Source organism: Rhea americana, unplaced genomic scaffold (genome assembly GCF_003343005.1).
Source record: "Rhea americana isolate MKP2758 unplaced genomic scaffold, rheAme1 scaffold_49, whole genome shotgun sequence".
Lineage (NCBI taxonomy): Eukaryota > Metazoa > Chordata > Aves > Rheiformes > Rheidae > Rhea > Rhea americana.
Genome location: NW_028186634.1, coordinates 5,296,466 through 5,317,572, shown reverse-complemented (window position 1 = coordinate 5,317,572; position 21,107 = coordinate 5,296,466). Strand labels below are relative to the sequence as shown.

The window sequence follows — 21,107 nt, the reverse complement described above, 5'->3', positions numbered from 1 at the left end:
ACATAAACAACAATTGTAATATGACAAAAAGACAAATATTTTGTGAAAGCCATTGTATAGATTGTGATTAGATGACTATAGAGAAATTCTCTGTACTATCTAACTAAACACTTAGAATAATTTATTCTCAGTAAAACTACAGGTGTATGCTGATAAATTTCATCTAAAAATACAAATTGTATGCCTGATGCAGTTCTCCTAAGACTTGGAGTTTAGGATTTTTAGGAAGCAGTGAACAAGGCAATACTTTAATGAGCAATCCTTTACTTGGAGATTGGATATGCCAGACAGATTTTCCACAACTACCAAATGGTGCAGTCCCAGCATTATGGCACTCTCAAGAAGTTATTGAAGGTTCTGGTAAAGAAGCAAGCCAGAACTTATGTTGTTGATTCACCCATCCAAACAGAAGTCTTTCTTTAGACAGAGCCAAATCCCGCAGCTCTTATGCCCTATATTCAATCCAAATCACTTGTGATTTAAATGAGTRCTTTACAGGAGTAAGAATTGTTCAGATTTTGTCCTTAGGTTTAGGAAGTTTCAAAAAAGAGAAGCTATAACCTCCAAGTTGTTCAGATTATTTTAGTTCAAGCTTGTGACTTAAATGGCACAGTAGATGCCTACCAGATTGTTCTGAATATACATTGAAAGGTGACTGTGCAGCAACGCTGCTCCTACGATGCTGGTGGAAATACACAGTGAAAGCTCTTCTCTGCTTGCTGCATAGGTGAGGGGATAAGTCGAACCCCTGCTCCATTTTGTTCCATGTTAGCAGAGTCCTGGGATTACATGATCCAATCCAGTGCTTTTGGTAGATTTTTTTTCCATGACTGTATCTCGTAATATGAGGGCATGGGAGAGCTTGCTTTTCTAGGGGCTAGTTACAACTTGCGCTTGCTAACATGTATGATGTTGAATGTAGGGTCTGGATGTGTAACGGGTGTTTCTGAAAAGCTCCTATTGACTTCTGCGATGTCAGTATTTCACTCAGTAAAACCATTACTTGCAAGTAGTATTACCTGTCCTTGTTTGCACTGCCAGCATCGCTGTAGCCATGAGAAGAATGCAAAAAGTTCACACTCGTATTGGTATAATTTGCTCTTATTTCCATCTGTTGATGGAAACATCTTGCATAATATATCTCTTTTGATTTAAAATCCTTTCCCATTAGGGAAAAACACCTTCCCTCCCAYCTCTCCTCCCAACCCCCTGATAAACTCTATTTCTGCTTGGTGACCTGGGTACTGTGTTACTGTGGTGAAATACATACAAGCTGCAGTCTGCCTTTGAAATGGCAAAATATGATCAAACATAATCACAGGTACTCGAAAAATCAGTCTTTCTGGCCTACTGGAACGTTTTGCATCCCAACATGTAGGAGTCATCTGATATGATCTGATTCTTTCATAAAAAGTGGAAGAGCTGGCAACTCTGTATTTGTACCATGTAGAAAATATACCAGAGAAGGATTTGTTTTTTTCTTAACTGTAGTTTGATCTCTAGTGTGAAATCTCAAAAGGCTGGATAGTATTATTGCTGTCATGACCCTCAAGGATACTTTCACCTTGTCATCAAATTTGGTGCATGCTGGCTACTGTTTTGCTCTCAGGGAAGTTGTTCTATGCCATGTTTATAAAGTTGGAATATAATTTCTCATTTTAAGTAAGATTTTCTTTAAAAGCTGTGTGACATACAAGGCTAAGTCCTATTTATTTTAAAAAAACTTTTAATACTGTCTGACATTCTTTTAAAGTAGTTCTTTAATAATTAATGATATTTAGTATTATTTAATTGGATCTGCTTTGAGCAGGGGATTGAATAGATAACCTGCAGAGGTCTCTTCCCACCTGAAGTATTCCATGATTGCTTTTTTGTTTCATAGTCCTGTCCTCAACTTCCTTGCTGTTAGAGGTCTGATGCAGACAGAAATATAAGAGCCCTGTTCCTTAGATTTCTAAATGTGTATTTTTGTAATACATTTTTAATGCAACTTATGTGACTGATTTCTTCTGAAACCACTTCAAAAATAAAGTAGTTACCCTTGGACTATTGTGATTGTGTTTTAATTGGCAGTTTCCTTCTTTCTTTATGAATCTGTTATCATAGTACAAATTACCTCAGTGTTTCTTGGACTCATGATGATTTATCAAGTTTACAGCACAGCAAGCAGCTTGCTGAGTCTTATGGTTATAGAAGTAGAGTAATGTGGTTTTCAGATTATATTTTTCTACATTTTATATAGTCTGCTCTGCCTCTGTTCAGGCATTTAGTTTCTTTTTCTGCATAGTGATTTTTTGGCTCCTTACAAGTCCAAGATATAGATTAGAATTAAATACTGTATATTAAAAAAGCAAATTAGATTACTGGAAAGAGCTGCTATCCAACTGGGACTAGAATGCATTTCTCAGACACTTCTCTTTAGCTTTTAAAGGTCATTTTACAGATGAATCCTGGAACACCAAGAAATGAGATTATGAACTCATAGAATTCTGGCAGTGATTATTTCGGCAGTGTGTTGTATTCACTGTGTGAGGTTTTCGAGCACATTTGTGGTGCTTGTGTATGTCTCGCTCTATATCCCCTTCCTAAAATTATTGTATATAAATAAACAGCATAAGTTGTTCTTGCATCCGATGTAATATAAATATCCTGATTTCAATGATAGTATTTTTTCCTGACCAGATTGACCATTGTTGTGTTTGCATTATTGTAGACATAGCATATCCAGTGACAGCCACTAAGTGGGATATAGTTGTACACAGTAAGCCCAGAGTGGAATAATGTTAATGCTGAGACTAACTCAAGCTTCCAGTAATCAGTAAATGGAGTGGAACAATTAAGGTTATATGATTATAGGTCTGTGCTTAAAGATATTTTGAGGATGTAAGCACAGTTCTGGAGAGAGGGTCCTAGATGTTTCACTGAAGAGGTATGCCAAAGCATCTCTACTCTTTCTTTGTTGTTTGTATGTTAGTACTATGGTGGTGCCTAGAAAGCCCCCATTCTATTTTTAGGTTTTGTTTGCATATTTGCTGGGATAAACACACATACACACAACCTGGCTTTTATTGTCATTTGTGATCCTTCTAAATTGGGAATTTTGTAATCTAAGAAAAGATATTTTATACTTTTTTTTTTCTTCCTGCTTTGCTGACTACACTTACGTTCATTAAAGAGCTGGAAGGAATGTTCATCTGAGAGCAGAGTTATTTTCCCTTCCTTTCTTGATGTTGCTTCTTACTTTTAGTATGCTCTGCTCTGTACTCAGAAGTAAGCATCTGATTCTCACATCAATAGGGGGATGGAGAGCCTTAATCCATTTTCGTAATGCATTTCTGTTGACATTAATAAGAGGTTCAGGTATCAGCTGGCTTTTAATCCTGATCCAGTGTTGTGGAATCCTGTGTGGATGAGCTCCTACACGGCACAGAATTCTCTGGGCTCTCCATTGGCCATGACTCCAACTGCGGAATTGCAGCCTCAAAGACTGAAGTGTTAGTGTGCTGCCCAGGGATTTGGGAGACCCAGGTTCAAATTCCTCTCTTGCTTCGACTTCCTTCTGTGACCTTGCAAATTCATCTAGTATTTCAGTTCATACCTCTGTCTTGCAAAGTGCTGCAGAACATGCCTATGACACCTTCCACAATGTGGCTATGGGGTACCCATGACAGGATGCAACTTAGTACAGAAATTGTGTACTGTCTTTGAACCTGGCAGAGAAATAGAAGGGACTTACAGCCCTTAGTACACAGATATCAGTACAAGTGAGTAGTACTAACAAAAAATAATAGATGTAGTATATCTTGCGACTGTATCCTCCTCCTCCATAATGTGGTGCTCAGCTGTTACACTTCCTAAAAGATATTTTTTAATGTTCTTTTTAATCCATACTGTGGGGATTTACTAAGATACAACAATATTCGTAGGCAGGACTTAATGATCTCTTATGAATTCTGAATATTGAAGTTTAGCTGAAAATCAGAAATGTAAGACCATATTTTTCTGGAGGATGAGATGGATGGTATCCCACTTTCATGGCCAGGGTCTGGAACTAGGTATCATTTAGAAAACACAAAATGAACCTGAATATTGTATTGCTTATTAGATTGCTCAAGGAATAGCTGCTTGCACAGGTCTCTTCTAGAAAGCCTATTTGGTGTTGCAAGACACGTGTTAGTTTACTAATTGCTGTTCTGAAGTGGAATTATTTGCTGGAATGTGGTTCTTCTGCTGTCAGATTCCCAGAACCATACAATTTTGTTTTTTTGTTGAAGGCTAAAAAACTGTAGAAATCAGCAAGAGGATTCATTGAGTGTCTACTTAAGCTCTTTCCATGCTTAGACATGATGTTTGTGGGAGGACCTAAAAACTGTGGATCAAAGCAACCTCTGTCAAACCCTTTGAAAGCAGTATGTGCTTCACACTGAATATGTACTAGCTTCTCTTGGGCAATTTAAAGGGCGGTTGGAGGATTAGGAGAGGAAACATGCACTTGCATGGTTTTTCTGCCTTTATTGCAGGAGGTGGGTGCTGTTCATCTGCTAGGCCAAAGAAATCTTTGGTTTGTAGTCTAGGGTATGAGTGGGAATAATTTGGTGTTGGCATCATTTGTCTCAATAGAACTGCGGAGATTTGACAGCAGTTGAAGCTGTGGATCACTGCATACAAAGGTTGTGACTTTGAAAGTCTATTACCTTGTCTGGCTCTACATGTGATAGCATGAACTTCTGAGGTTAAATTCTGCATCTCTGTCAGCAAGACAAGTAGTAATGGAGAAAAAGGACTATATTGCTCTTTTTGATTTTGAGATCTATAAAAAGTTTAATTCTTTACATCCTGTTAGTAATCTCCTTGGGGTGGTTTATCCATTATCAGATAATATGAGGTTTTTAAATATGTGTGCAACAGGCCTTCTTTATCAGTTTGTGCATTGTTGCTTTCTGTTACAAACATTTTATGTATACATGTACATTATAAATGGCATGCCTCTATCTGCTCTTAAGTGTTTTCCGTTTGGAGTTATCTGCTTCTGCTACAGAGATGAGAGGTGACCACTTGAGCATGAAAGATAAGGGGACAGTGGAAAGGGAAAAAATATGAAGCATAGTAAACTTTACTGAGCTGCATGCCAAGTAAATGACATAATACAAGGCACCATCCTATTAGATAGTTTTCTATTATTATTACCTATTATATATCTATTATTTCTTAAATAATTTTTCTTTTGTGAAGTGGTTGCTGCAATGAATTTAAATTATAACACGAATAACTCTGCAAGTTGTATGCCTGCAGAGACTGAGAAGGAAGAGAGGGGCTTTTGCAGCAAAGGATGTAATAGGATTTCATTATTTGCAAAAAGGAAAGTTAGGTATTTTATATGTTTTTGTAAAGAAAGGCTGTGAAATCACCGATGGAAAAACAGCTCTTCTCAATCATAAGACTTTGGGCCACAAATTAGCAGATAAAATAGATGCAAGATGGTTTGAAATTAATTAATTCATAGAAATTCTGTGTTTTTACAAACTTGAATGCTTTTTATGCAGAAGCGAGGTGCACCTGATAAGATGCTTCTAGCACGGCAGTAGCTCTCTCAGTTCGCAGACTTTGTTCGGAAGTGGAGCAGGTGGCCTTGTGCCGAGTCGAGTGACTCTTGGCACAAAGTAAAGTGGAGAATCCTTGCGTTCAGGGAGCAAACTGCCTGGGAAYCTCGCTGAGGCAAAGTGACCAGTGCTGCCTTGCCTCTGAGATAGGCAGTAGCTCCTTTGTATTTCTGCCACTGCTCTTATTCACTGATTTGCCTTTAGAGGTGGTATTATGGTCGAAGAAATATGAGATGCAGTTCTTTACCTGGACTTTGAAGACGAGTATGTTTCTTGTGTGCAGCACATTGAGGACACCAAGTTGGAGCACGAGTAAAGGAGTTGGCAGAATTGTGCCCCTTTTATATAATGTGCCAATCCACAATTTCTGGCACAGAGAGGAGCATCAATATATTAAACACCATTCCATATTGGAGAATAATTTCTGTCCCATCATTGTAAAATCTGTTTGACCCAAGAGCTAATATAAAAGAGGGACATGGTAATTCCTGGGCCTTTGACATAGAAGTAAATTTTATGCTAAAGAACAAAGTTTGCAGCAACATCCAGTGTGCATTCTACTTTACCAAAGTCATCAGTGACTCCAGACTTCAGAAGAAGTGGTACAGCACAGATTTATGTGAGATCTTTTTGCATCTTAGCTCTATTGGCAAGCTTAAAGCTAAGTAGAAGAGTTTTGAAAAGAGAGTAGAATGCTTCTGTCTGAGGAAAACGTGAGTGTTGGACTTTACAAATGTAATTGTTCTGAGATACGAGCACTCATTTAAGCACACAAAATGGCAGCACATTAAAGCATGAAAGTTATTGGAAATGAAGCTAAATTGACTGTTCTTCMAACTTCTCTACAAATGCAAAGCAGTAATTTATTATTTATGACAACACTGCTTGTAACAATAATTTTAAAATGACACTTAAAGCCTAGGGCCAGATCCACAGTTCCTGTAAGACATTGGAGTTACATGGAGCTAAAACACTTTACTTCATCTGACCATCTGGCCAGGTATCTTCCCAATATAGGGAAGGCATAAGCAGTTTGTATGCAAGTGAATGAAGAGCATGGAGCTTTCTGCAGATGGTTTTCCATCTGAGAAGTCCCCTGGGTGGGTGTAAGAAATCTTCTCCATGTTGTGGGACCTGTGACAATCCCTCAATGTGCAAGGTAAAGGGCAGGATTATGGCCCAGATTGCGCTTCTGAGCCAGGACTGGACACAAGCCAAGTGAGCTACAGTGTTACAAGGAGAAGAGCTGCATTGCCAGGGCTTATCTCAAGCCCACAGTTGTCTCAGACCATTTCCTGAAAGGAAGATAGCCTTGTGAAGGGATTTTTGTGAACTAAATGATACCTTCAAATATAGTCTCTGTAGCTGTGGGATGACTGATGTCTTCTGACTCCTGCTGCTCCGTGCCTCCATCCTGCTGTGCCTCTCTGCATCCTTCCCAAGAAGGCAAAGTTGCATGAATTAGTTCTCTAGCACTGTTGTAATACAGAAATAGGAGGAACTTACCAAAGGAAATCTTTGTGGTGAGTTTGTTAAAAATAAACAAAGATCTCTTAGAAGTGTTAGAACTTAATTATATTAATAATAAACATAATTATGTCATATAATTATGTCTTCCACATTTATGAGGAGAGCTCTGATGTACCCGCCAGGAATCTGTACTATATAGAGATAGGTGGTAGCATTCATGATTTCCAAGGGCCAGATCTGCACCGTTTTCCCATTCCTTATATGGTGGTTCTCTCTCTCCAACTGCTGATACTGATTCAGCTTAGTGAAATCGAGTCCTTATTTGAGAGATTGCATGCTGAAAGGCAAGCACATCTATCTTTACAAGCCTGTTTGTTTCCATAATTAGAAACTGAATCAACAGTGTATTGAAGATGACACATTTGTTCATTCCCTTTCTTTTCCCTATGGTGGCATAAAGCAGTGAAGCACAATAATTAATGAAGAAGACTGTTTATTATTCATGCAATGTATCTGAAGTGGAAAAAAAGAGCCCCGGTTAAAAATATTTTTGCTGACGACCATCAGCGGCATCAAAAACTGTATGATCTGTTCTAGGGGGAAGAGTCCCATCTTTCAATCCATTTGGGCAGGGTGTTCTAAAAATGTCAAAGACAATTGAACTGAGGTTTCTTATGCAAAGCTCAGGAAAATATGGACTGCATGATAAGTCTGACTCAAGTCTCCTGCTCAGGCATCTTTAATGTTCTGCAGAAAATGCAGACTTTTTTAGAGCCATTTACATGTCTGTTGTGTCCTCTGGCTGTGTCCAGATGCTATATTTCTTTTACTAGACTTTCTTTTCTTCTGGAGAGTCTGCCCAATAGGTTTTGTAAGGCAAAGGGTGCACAAAATTCTGTGTTTGGCTCTCTGCTCTTACAGAGCAAGTCAAAGCTTTTTTTGAATAATTGCCAGAAAATGCTGGACTGAAAAACAGTGCTTTGTCTACTGTGACCACTTGCAGGCTAGCATAGAAGATCAGCTAAAATACACCCTCTTCTACCTCCTGGGGCTGATACTGAAGTCCAGAGAAAGAAAACCAAATAAAACTATGTGTAGGCCCTGCCTTTCTTAGGCCATTCACTTAATTCACAGAAAACTGTAGTGTAACCAGAAAAATAAGTGTGTGTACTGCCTAGTAAGTACCATAGCTATAATGTGTGGCTGAAGTTATGCTGGTGGCAGCAACATGACTTAAATCTAAGATTTGGATCCTATTCCATTTCCGCTTCTTGTCATACTAAACCTAACTATGAAAAGAATTGTGTGTTTAATCAGGCTTGTATGGTCAGTCCACTTTAAGAAGTATAGTTGACAGCCATAAGAATAGTCTAATTGCTAAAAATTAAGGTGTTTGAGAGAACAGCAACTCTGTCAAAGGTACTGATGTTCAAGTCCTTGATTAGAGCCTGCTTTTCTTTTATGTATTTGGTTCTAATGCTCAGTGTTGATGTTGCATTGTTGTAGCAAATAGTTCCCTGATTTTGAAAACCTATCAGCAGCAGCTTATGCTGAGAATGAGCTTTGATCTTCATGTTTTGATATTCACACTCTACAAGACTTCATTTTGGGAACAGAAAACTGTTTTGCGCTATTTTATGTTGGCACAATTTCAATAACGTAAATACCTTCTTTTTGAATTTAAACTGCTGTTATCTAGTGTTTGGTTTTATAATTTTGTGCTGGCTATGAATCTCTGCGTGCTAGGGGATAAGCAGTAGGAACATGTTGATCTGCACAAGCACAATAGACAACCCGAATATGATTTTTTAGCTTTATGAAGGAAAAGACTGATGAATATGCAGCAAATCTAATATAAATTAGAATAGTATGCTATGCTGGATGTTAATGCTGCATATTGCTTGTTCAAGAAGATGTAGTCATGAACAAATTTTTTTAAAGATATAAGTAATATAGTCTAAAAAATTCTAGGAATATATTGAGTTCATTCCTAAAATATGGCTACAGTTTAAGTACTGTGGCAGACATGTATTGTAGATTATTTCATTTTAATTCCTGTTCTTCATGAAAAAATGTATTAGCAGTTTTACGTGTTACTCTATTGCCTCCGTGCCCTGAGTTTACTTATGCAAAGGTATGTGGCAGGCATAGCCCTGCAGCACCAGTGGAACCAGCTGCAAGAAAGTCACTGCTGGCGGCTGTCTGGGAGCCGCTACAAAAGGGGATGAATCTAAAGGATCTTTGTACATGATCATCTTGCCCGTACCTCATATCCTCAGAGAAGCAGACTCATTAAATCATATAGTTTGGAGCAGTGTTTAGGCTGGAGTACACCTTGCGAAGCAGCTCTGCTTCTGTTTCTCAGCATAGGAGTAGAGGGCACATTCACCTCCTTTCTAAGGATGAACATTTAATGTGGCTAATAAAATGTGTTTGCTTTTGATTTTGTATTGCATTAACTATTCTGGTGCGAATGCTGCCCAGCTCTGCTTGAGATGACCAGTTCTCAGAGTGGCTAGTTTGCTGTGGGGAGAACTTACCTGGGCTCAGTGCAAAAATCTCCTCCTTGCTGGTAGCTAGGGGCAATTGCACAGCTAATGCCAGTTACAGTAATAGAGGAGACAAGTCTCCTTGGTTATGTTTAAAAAAAATCTTTTTATATTTTAGTACCCTTAAAGTAATTAGTCTCATCAGAACTTCCTCCTCTTCTTCGAAGGAGTCCAGCTATTGAGTTTATTTGAACAATATGTGGCACAGATTTGGGTTCCCAGAATCCCAGAAGGGTGATGAGAAAGTTCACAGTTGTGCACCTATTGGTGAGGTGTGTTATACCCAACATATGCAGAATGCTAAGTCACTGACATACAGAGATATGTGAAATCTTGCTTTCTCTTAGCTCTGTCCTGGGACTGTGTTTTCAGCTGCACTGAGAATCAGTTTAAATAGAGAAATTAATAAGAGAATGCCAAGCAGGTTTAATGATGTAAGGTTGTCTGAAAACAATCAATACGTATATGAGGTATATGACAAAAAAATAATAAGAATGTTATAAAAAGTAAATATTAGATGCTATAACATAGGGAAAGGCTCCAGTTATTTTTATAAAAACATACTAGAACCAAAAATAACATACTGGCAGGAGCGATTGTTAATATTGCTATTGCTGCTATGGGTTGTTCTGTAATGGCTACCAGTAAATGTCTGTGATTTATGAAATATTGCAGGCTTCCTGGACTTTATGGAAGTGCTAAGATACCTCGCAGTCTGGCTAAGAGAAGAAACAACTGTTTAATTAAATGTTTCTTTGTTCTGTGATGGCCAAAACATTAAAAGCTACTGCCCAAGGGATCGTTCAGGATTGAAAGCCTGAGCAAAAACTAAAACATTTTTTTCTCCAGAATAGATGAAAAGAACAGCAGCTTGACCATTTCATTTGGTGAAAGTGTGTGTGTGTGTCTGTCTGTCTGTCACTAGAAGCTGAAAGTAGCATGCAAAGAAAACCAGAGAAGTGGCAGATGGCATAGCCAAGGCTTGGAGGAACAGAACTGTCTGGGAAGCAGATACAGATTTCTGAATAAGAAACATCTTGCATAGATTCAGAAGGGAAATAATTTGTCCACCTGCTTTGTGAATCAACAAGATTACCTGACTTACAAAATCAGCTAATACAGAAACCTACCAAAAGTCCCCAAACATGAACTAACTCTGTAGGTCAACCAATGCGACAGAAATTTTTATACTCTCTCCCTGCTGTGAACTATATTGTCCTGTTCTTTCCTCTTCCCTGACCCTGGTGCTGTCAGCTGTCTGATGCAGCCTCCCCCTCAGTCCATTACCTCAGTGCACAAGGTACTGTGCAAATAGAGAGAAAAAGAAAACTAGACCTTAAAAATTAAATAGACTGGAAATTAGTAAGTGTGGTGTTCACATTTCACAGATGGGAGTTGATTTATGGAGAAGTTAAGTGGCTTGCTCAAGGTTTCACAGAAAGGGCTAGGTAGCATTGAGTTTTTAATGCAGATTTGATGATTTCTAGTTTAGCATCATAACCACAGARCATTATTCTGTCTCACAGCAAAGATATTTCTCTTGCAGAGAGCCTAGGAAAAAAGGAACCTAGTTACCCCCAGGGAATTCTGAGTGCTGCGATAACATAAGCTGCACATAGCAATGCTCATAAAGAATAATAGAGACTGTTAATTTGCATACTTCAGTTCTACTGATTGCAGTTCTGCTGATTTTCTTATGCACTGGTCTTTAAGATGAAATAGTTGTTGATTTAAAAAGTTCATCTTTTGATTAGGAATGATTCTCCTCTAGTGAGAAAAGAGCAAAAGCCATGGAACTTCTTAGTAGATATAGAAAGGAATATGGGAAAAGCATAAATAATTCACTTCATTCTTTCTCTTATCTCTTTTAAATATTGTTAAAGTTCATGGATAATACTTTGGAGTATTTTTCTGGAAATACAAGATTGTTACCTTTTTTGTTAATATAGTAACACAATATTCACTTATGTAAATAACTGGTTAATATAGCCCTTGATATGATACTTTTTATGAGTGAGTGCTTTATTTGGTGGCATGTTACTGTTGAACAGTGATGTGATTCTGGTAGAAATCATGCAGGCTAAGTAGTTATACATGGATATTTTTTATTATTATCTTGTATCTTGATCCTTTTTTTTTGTATCTTGTATCTTTTTTTCTTTTGGACATGACTGTTTGAGCATTCTTCCTGGTTAAACTGACACAGAGTATTTCCCTGTGTGAATATTCCTATTTTGCTGTAAGAATAGCTTTTTGCATCTTGATGAGCTGATACTGCTTGTTAACATTTAATTCTTATCTTTGTACAGAAGAACTCAAGGAGAAACTGAAGAAGTATATTGATGAAGTGAACGCCCAGAAGCCTGGGTTCATCAAGGTTGTTCGACACAGCAAACAGGAAGGACTGATCCGATCTCGTGTTAGTGGATGGAGAGTTGCCACAGCACCAGTAGTTGCTCTCTTTGATGCCCATGTAGAATTCAATGTGGGATGGTATGTGTCTTCTGGTAATCCTCTGATCAATGGACCTTTTACAAGCACCATTTATGAATTATGAATGGGGATGAAATAACATTCTGATCTTTTTGATGAAGATTCAAAGTTGGAGGCAGTTATGGAAAATGTATTTGTGTTGTGCAAAATAATCTAGATCCATTTTTCTGGTGTGACTTAGTCTCTACCGGTGTAATTACAATGTCTTTAAACTATAAATGTATTGGAAAACAGCATGTAAGTGACTTACTGTTTCTTCTTAAAATACATCTAAAATATCTACATCTCTTGCTTATTATTATTTCTCTTTCATTGGCATGAAGCTGCTGAGTAGGGTAGGCTAGCTGCAGGTAGGTAAATGTTTGCAATTAGGGGGAAGCACACTTAGTTTATGATGATTCAGGACATGTTCCCTTGTGTTTCTTGAGTTCTCTTGAAATCTCAGGCCAATATTGGAAGTTGTTCTCCAGAAATATAGAACTGTCTTCATATTTGTGTAAGTACTTGTGCTTCTAAATAATATAGAGCTTATACTCCTTTATAAATACTGTAAAAGCACTGACAAGAGTTCCATTTTCTATGTCTGTACTCCTCAGAAATCATATTTTCCCAAATAATACAGCATTTCAAGCCCTTTCTCTATACTTCTGAGGCAAATTGTCCTCTCTTTCCCCCACCCGTTTTTAGTAGAAATTAAGTTTCTTTTACATTCTGCAGTGTAAACAAAAAAGTGTTATTTTGTCGCTGAGGTTACTGGTATGTGCCTAAGTACTACATAGTTAAAAACATGTGTTTTAACTTGTTTAATTTGKGTTTGATGTCTCTGTTGCTTATTCAGTTAAAAAAAGRAGAAAGAAAAAAGAAAAGAAAAGAAAAGATGGTAAAAAAGGCAGGAGCTTCTGTCCCTAGGATACATCTATTATTAACTTTGATCTTGATGTTCTTGATGATATTGAGAGCCTGAAGTTAGCATTTTTTGATAGCAAGGTTATAAATGCTCTATGATATGCAGATAGTCATTTCTTCTATTCTCCAGCACACATCAAGAATATCAATAGGGCATCCTAGATTAAATATTGCCATGCATTCTTTTGGGGCAGGTCCTGCTCTGTCAAAGTTCCATTGTAAAGCAAAGGGAGCTCTGAATGAGTAATAGCTACAGATTTTGCCCTTTTCCAAATATATAGTATAGGCTGCTATTTCCATCAGTGCTGTGCTTCTGCTGACATAGTCTCAACATTTTTTCTGTTTTTAGGGCTGAACCAGTGCTCACTAGGATAAAGGAAAACAGAAAAAGGGTCATTTCTCCATCATTTGATAACATTAAGTATGATAATTTTGAAATAGAGGAATATCCCCTCTCTGCACAGGGGTTTGACTGGGAGTTGTGGTGCCGATATCTGAACCCTCCTAAATCATGGTGGAAACTGGAGAACACAACTGCTCCAATAAGGTAACATGCTTTGTCATGGAAGTTAATGCTGGTCCAGCATTTGTGTGTGAGCAGTGACTGTATTAATTACTAGCTTTGGTACAATCTAGCTCCATATTTTTCTTTTATTATGTCTGGAGTATTGTTAGGGTGATACAGAACAACACCTCTATCTGTGGAAGAGGAAAAGGCGCTTCTGAGTCCTCTCAGCAACTCTGCTGAGGTTCCAGTCCTCTCCTCTCCTTGGCATAAATTCATATCAAGGAGGTCACTGGTACCTATCTTCTCGCTCTCTGCAGAAAGGAAGTGCAGAGACTGCTCTCACCAGCAACAGTTCTGCAAAGCACAACTTTAGGTTGCAGTGGTGGCATGAGGGGATCATTACCAGCAACCAGTAACTTGTTTCCATGCAGTCAGTGCAAGGGGTATCTTTGATCCACTAGTCCTGTCTTTCCAAGCTCTTTACTGGAGTTGTCAACTGAGACTATTGTCTCTGGACTGCACTGACCCATGTGTTGGCAATTAGAACAGGACTCAGAACTGGAAAATAGGAGATGAAAATTCACGGTTTTGCCACAGACGTATGTAAAAAGGGATGGTAATTTCCACAGCATTGGAAGCATTCCAGGGTTAATGAGTACCTATTAACATTATGAAAGTGCTTTGAAATATTCTGCTAAGTCCTTAGGAAGCAAACCTTCTATATAAATTATGGTTTTAGTGACTTTTAAAAATAAACATATTTAAACTCAGAATAAAGAGGAAATCTACTTTTCCATTTACCCAAAAACTCTGTGCTAATTGAGGATCATGGAGTAAATGTACTTTAAGAATATTGGATATGTAAATTTGTACCCTAGCCCTTTCATTGAGATACATTGTATGTGTGTGCTGTGTAATTAAAAAAAAAAAAAAAAAAAAGCGTGTCAAAAAAGAAAAGAAAGGCCATATGCATTGATCGATGACATAAATCATGCTTCCAAAATGCCTTCAGAATTGTAACAAAAGGAAATAGGCTTTCTGGAAGATACTTTAAAAACACCACCAAAAATAACATCCATTTCTAATAAATGGAACATTATGTTCCATTTATCCATGACATAAGTTAACTGATATTTTCTTTACTATTAAATACGTCAGAAACAGTCTTTCATTGTTTTGAACTGGGTGCTATAGCACTTCAATTTAAACACACAAATGTGTATATTTCTGCAGAATTCTACAGCTTGTGATTTAGACATGCTATAATCTCTTTGAAAGCAGATGTCTACATTGTTGGCAACTTGAATGTTCCTAGTAAATGCAGGGTGATTTCCCTTTTATTGGTGTTAATTAATACCCTGTTGCTCCCAGAGTTCCTAATGCCACYGTAATAACCAAAAAAGGCATTTTTCTTTTTTGCCATCATGCATTTATAAAATAGGGAAAATAAAAAAGCTGAATTATTCTGTATTCTTCTCCACTGCATTTCATAAAGGTGAGATTATACTCTCTGTGGCTGAATTCTTACCTTCTTAAGATTGACTCCACAGTAGTAGAAGTTAGATAATTTATGTTGTGACATAAATAGAGCTTACTGATTCAGTAATGGCATATGACTTGTTTAAATTTGGCCCAGGAAAACACACTAGTGTTCATATTTACAGTGAAGACATTTCTTGATACTGTATTAAAAAAACTGATCTGAAAGTCCCTCTTCACTTCTTTAACATTAGCTTAAAGAATAATGTTTTCTTATCTGGAGATGTCCTTAATAATCACCATAGACAAGCCTGAGATGGAGACATTTGGCCACGATGGCTGCTGCCTCAGAAACAAAGCTGGGAGAAACTCTCAGACCTAGTATTGTTAGTGCCTAAGCTGACGTATTCTGGCGAATGTGTATACCCAATTATTTTGAGTCTATTTTCCTTCAATGTAGTGCCTATTTGGCCTTAGGATCAAGAACATTAAAAGAAGATAAAGCTGGATAAATCTGTTTCAGAAACATCTCCCTGAGAATCTATCTTGGCACACCATTTGGCTCAGCAGTGATAAATATAATCTGTTTCTGAATAACAAAATTGTTCCTATTTCTATCTACTAATTTTGTCTACTGCTGTTTTATTCTTCCAGAAGTCCTGCTTTGATTGGATGCTTCATAGTAGATAGAGAATATTTCCAAGAGATTGGCTTACTAGATGAGGGCATGGAAGTATATGGAGGAGAAAACGTGGAGCTTGGAATCAGGGTAAGACACACAACCAACCAGCACTGGCAACTTGCACTTAAAATGTAGTATGTCCCTTGTTATTGAGGGGTAATATGGAGCATGGCAGGCAAAGGAGATACTTAGCTTTATGTAGTAATATGAAAAGGAAAAAAAAAAGGCAAAAGCTTCCATATCTCTTTAAAGAACTTTTTCTTGGAAAAGCTCAGAAATAAAGAATTTGGTATTATTCTTTCCTTCAACTAACAATGCTAGAATTCTACAGAGACTCTCTACTTACCTATGATCTCAGTCTCAGTAAGGAAGATAATTTCTCGTTGATGTAATGGGAAAAGACTTTCTAGATTCATTTATTTATTTAAATTAGAAATATCACTATGGAGCTAGCTGAAATATAAAGGCATTTATACTGCCTTCTCTCTGCCTCTTCTGGGTATTTAAGATATTCATAGTGTACTGAAGCTGCATAAATTCTTCTTCTATCATACACTGCTCATCTATTTACTATGTGTAAAATTTGTGTGCTTTGTGTATCTCTGTCTCCCTTCACAACTAAATGCGATCCTGAAAACACAGTACTGTTCTTTTTCAGTTTTTTGATAGTTCCGAGATAGAAAGGTAGTAAAGAAAAATGGTATGATTTGTGTTATAAAATTAAATCCCCAAATCTGTTATTGAAATGTTAGTGGAAGCTTGTATTTCATGCCTTATGGTTGCCAGAATATAAACATGGAGTTGTATAATGACAAAAAAAAACTTAAAAAAATACAGAATTGTCTCCTGAGACTGTGAGATATAACTAAAAAATACTCATTTTCTGCTTCTGGCTTTCTAAAATTCTTTTCCTCCCACTTGTCAGAAATAAAGTATTACTGCAGCAAGAGGGAAGGGAAGGTCTCCTCTCAGTTGCATTAGAGCACAGTTGAAAAGAAAGGGAAAGAGAAATGCAGGACTGCGTCTTTTAGTAACACCATTCTCTTCACTGTGAGGGCGAGGGAGCCTTATTCTCTTCCTTAAAAATTGATTTTCGCAGCTCATTGTTGCGATGAGCTGAAAATTAGTGTCACTTTGATTTTCCTTTTTTTCTAACTAGCAAAACTATTGTTTCCATGTGAGGGCAGAGTTTTATCTCGTTCTGCTTCATGACATATATCCTGTCCAGTCCACTATACTTAGCTTTGCAGAAGTTGATTATGAAGAGTACTTTGATAGACAAGGCTAGAGACACAGAAATCTCTGCATAATTGAAACTTTGGAGTACACCAGATCACTGGAATAAGGCCCAACACTGCTCTAATTTCCTTACAGCTTTCTTCTGTCTCCAAGRAAGCAATGCCTGACCTACATAAAATACTTTCATCTGTAACTGACTGTGGTGTGCAGGGTGGCATAATGCATGCTGCCTCATCTGTCTCTGTCTTGACTTGGATCTGTGTTCCTGGCTATATCAAAACAAATTACTGAGGTGTAATGAACAGATTTTTCAGCAGTTTATTACCAACTCTTCTCACAATTCTCAGCCTAGCCCAGATAATACCAGGATTAATATAAATGTACAGTGCAATATTAGAGCTTCTGGGAACTGTAGTGTTATTTCTACAGATGTTAAGCTTCACAAGTGGACCCCTTCCCTCAGTCTTCAGCTTCTGGCTCAGACCTGTGGCCATGCACTGCTTCCTGGCGAAATGCAGGAGACTGCGCAGAGTGGCTGCCACAATATTGTGGGCAGCCATGTGGTTTGATTGTACTCTAAACAACTGTTAGTGGTACTGCTCCCAAGGGCTGCCTTTGATTTTCTTTGGATTGAGGTATGTGAAAAAACATAGCCAGAAAGTGATTTCAGGCCAGCTGGTCTGTCTTCACTAGTAAACTACATTTTCTTGTCTCTGCAGCACTGAAGAGTCATCTCTAGACTCCCTGTGCTGCTTTCAACTGCAGGGCCTGCAATGAATCACCTAATAAAGGCAGTAATTGTTCTACAAAAGCTGCATCAGTTTGTATTTTATAATTACAGTATCRGTACAATGAATAAAGTTTCCATTTTAAAATGATCTCCAATCCATGATTACAGATTGCTCACCATGATTCATCTTTCATTATCATTTTTCTTTTCAAGAAGCATCTAGCTTGATCTAGTATTCTGCTGAGTAATATCCATTATCATGTGGTGGTGAAGAGGCAGACACCAGGTGTACCAGACTAGCGTGAAGAAATAGGATGTTGTGTATCACCAGTTGAAAGCTAGGCAAATTTCCTGGRTTTTTTTCATGACTTGAGTTTGCCAGTAAAATTCACACAGGCTGTTCCCCTTCCTTAGGCACTGAAAGTCAAYTCTTACTCCTTTATCTAGAAATTTTATGCGTAAACCTATAAGAACAAACACTTCAGCAACAAGAGRGGTTACATTCAACTGCAGAAATAGCAGCAAGAGTGAGGATCACTTGTGCTACCTGTTTATCTTAAACAAGAAGAACAAGGTCTTGCGTCCTTATGTTACTGTTCTGTTCCAGAGGATGTAGAACTACCCCAAGCCAAACTCACGTGCCCAATAGCCACAGCATCCTGTGATGACACAACTGACTAAATCAGTATCTCTGTGTGAGCTTATGCACAGACTCAAAGCCTTGTTCCCTGCGTGCTTTGTTGGCAGCTGCAGTTTCAATGATAAAGATTTAATCTCCCAGCTGAGATGCTTCTGAGAAGCAAAGTCCACCTCCTTGGGATTCTTTTCACTGTAAAGAGGAAACCACTTACTATGTCTTCTAAAATCTTGAAATGTTTTGTTTTCAGCTGAACTGATGAGATTTTCACTATGTAGGGCCAAGAATTAGACACAGACACGGTGGAGTCTTGTCCCAGAATTGTAGCAGTAGGAGTTATTTTTCTCACCTCCATCATCAGCACAAATGTAGTTGTGTTACRTGACTACAAGAAAAAGCAAACAGCTATTGGAAATTGTATCTGAAGCATTTGTTGTCAGTAAACCATATGAAGACTACAGGATTATTCTCTCCACTCTGATGAATTAGCTTTTCATCTCAGGTCCATTTATCTCTAAATTGAAGTGTTATTTTACCTTCTAAGGTTTTAACTTTTGTTTATGGCATTGTAATAATATTTGTGAAATAATAAATATACATTATCGATACATATTAATAAAGTTCTGTTGCCTTGAGCTAGAACCCCTAACACATGAGTTCAAGATATGAATACATTTTGAATCTTGGAAGCATCACTGTATTTTCTCGGTAAGCCAGATATTTTCTTGCAAAGCTATTATTTGCCTCATAAGAAAATAAAATCAGGCTGGTTCATTCAAGACTGACAGCATCCTTTTAAAGCAACTCAGTCACTTCATCAAGGCTTTTACAAGACTTAGTTACTGCATCACAGTATCAMTATCTTAGATTCACATTAGGATAAGTAATGGTTCCCTTTGGTTTATATTCAGTCATTCCCCATTGATAGGACTTATGCATATTTTTAAGGGACCAAATTACATTTTGAGGGCAAACTGGGATCCCATTGCCTGGCCAAGAGACCAGCTAAGAACTGTATTGGTAACTGTTTTATAGTGAAAATGAAGTGTGAATGTAAGACTGAGGTTTCTCACCTTTATTTGTATTTCTGTGCTGTGCTTGCACAGAAGCCTTCCTAGTTACGGAAGGCCCTGCAAATCCATTGCAGTCAGCCCCTGATGGTTCAAGTYTAGTTCTTAATATGCTTCTTAAATGCCTTTTCCAATTAAGGCTTTTTCCAGTTCCCACTGAAGTCAGCATAAGTTTTTCTATCAAGAGCACACGGATAGCAAGCATTTTGTGTGTAAAAGTAGCCTAAAAATGTTTGATAAAGCTTTCAAATACTCTGTTACAAAGTTGGTTATACCACTTTTAGGAATGCATGAACTCGTGAAGAATCAGTGATTTGCCTCAGGTCACAGACTAAGTCATCATCAGAGTCAAGGGAATATAAGCCTAAGCTTATATTATATAGTTATATGTAATTATATATATCACAAAAACTTTGTACTTGCAGACGAATTCATGTTCACAGGGATATAATGGTTCCGTTAAATGGGTACAAGAACAAATTTTTAGAAGGTGATGGCTTTTTAATGGAAAAGGAATAGGTCTTGCTCCCACTAAAACATGTATCAAGATTTAACCATCAGCTAATCCAGGAGGAAAATTGCATTTATAGATCAGACTGAACAGGAYACTCTGTACACTGTATTGCCATAGTGAAATTAATCATATCTGCAATAAAATAGCATTACTATAAATATATCAGCTTCATTTCTGGTTAGTGTAGCAGTTTGTGTGTAGAGCTTAAATGAAACAGATCCCGCTGCTTTCTCTATTAGTAAGCAAGCAGAGAAAGGCACTTTGTGGAGAGGCTAGAAGGAATGAGTATTTGAAGTCTGTCAGGCCTCTCCTTGATATACTATTTTTTTCTTCTTAAATTCCAACTTTTTATGAAGGTCCTTTAGACTCTGTCTCTTTGTTTTTGTTTTGTTTTTTGAACCCCCAACTTCTGAGACCATAACTCTTGATTGCTATCTGATTAACCTACTACCTGAGTGTAGGTGCATAAAAGCCTGTTGCTGGTTTACATATCCCATCATTTCCACTCCAGAGGATTTATTTATCCTTRTTATTCTCACCTGAGGTCTGTCTTTGATAATATACCCCTGTAAGGGTTTTCATTTTTCATTAGCATGAGCAAGTGCAGGTATTTACATTTGTCCCCAAATCTCCAAAATTATTTGAAAACATTTTGGTTTTTTTTCTTTTCCTTGAAAGTTTCCCTCAGTTTTATGTGTCTTTGTTTTTCATACAGGCCATGAGTTACGTGTCATATATTCATGATTTCATACAAATAGATGTCTGTTTTTATTAAGAAAATTCTCCCAGTGTGCACACTGTCCAGTGGAAGTTAGGCTGTAGATGTTGCCTTAAGCAGCTATGCAGGTTTAGCTTTCTCGTGCTTCTCCTTCCCATCCTCTTGTTCTCACCCTTATACTGCACCACTGCTTTGGCTCTGCCGGTGTAGCTCTTTGTAGGGTGCACTGTACCCTGTGTCTCTGAAAACCTCTAGTTCAGAAATAAACCTTTACATTTGAGCTCTTTTTTCTTTAATCCTGGAGGATTATTTTTAATGCTAATCAGTTTGTGATTTACCATGCTGCTTCACAAACTGTTGGTTTAGGAACATTGAAAGGCTGACATGCCAAAAGGTAGAAGCAACTGTAGGCTGGAAAAAAAGTTGGGAGATTTTTTCACCAAGCCCCTGTTTTGTGGAACTGCTGCCTGAATCTGTTTGCCTAGTGGGAGAACGGTGGAATGCATTATGTG

General features: G+C 37.7%; 1 protein-coding gene across 1 annotated transcript in view; it reads left to right on the top strand.

Annotated features, from left to right (window-relative positions):
- GALNT18 (polypeptide N-acetylgalactosaminyltransferase 18) overlaps positions 1 to 21,107 on the top strand; it is a gene marked incomplete at its 5' end in the record, with an annotated part of 121,647 nt that overhangs the window by 36,815 nt on the left and 63,725 nt on the right. The window contains 3 exons of the mRNA XM_085317091.1: positions 11,929 to 12,112; positions 13,368 to 13,565; positions 15,660 to 15,774. Of these exons, the coding sequence (XP_085173217.1) occupies positions 11,929 to 12,112; positions 13,368 to 13,565; positions 15,660 to 15,774 (497 nt within the window). The remainder of the gene's footprint in view (positions 1 to 11,928; positions 12,113 to 13,367; positions 13,566 to 15,659; positions 15,775 to 21,107) is intronic.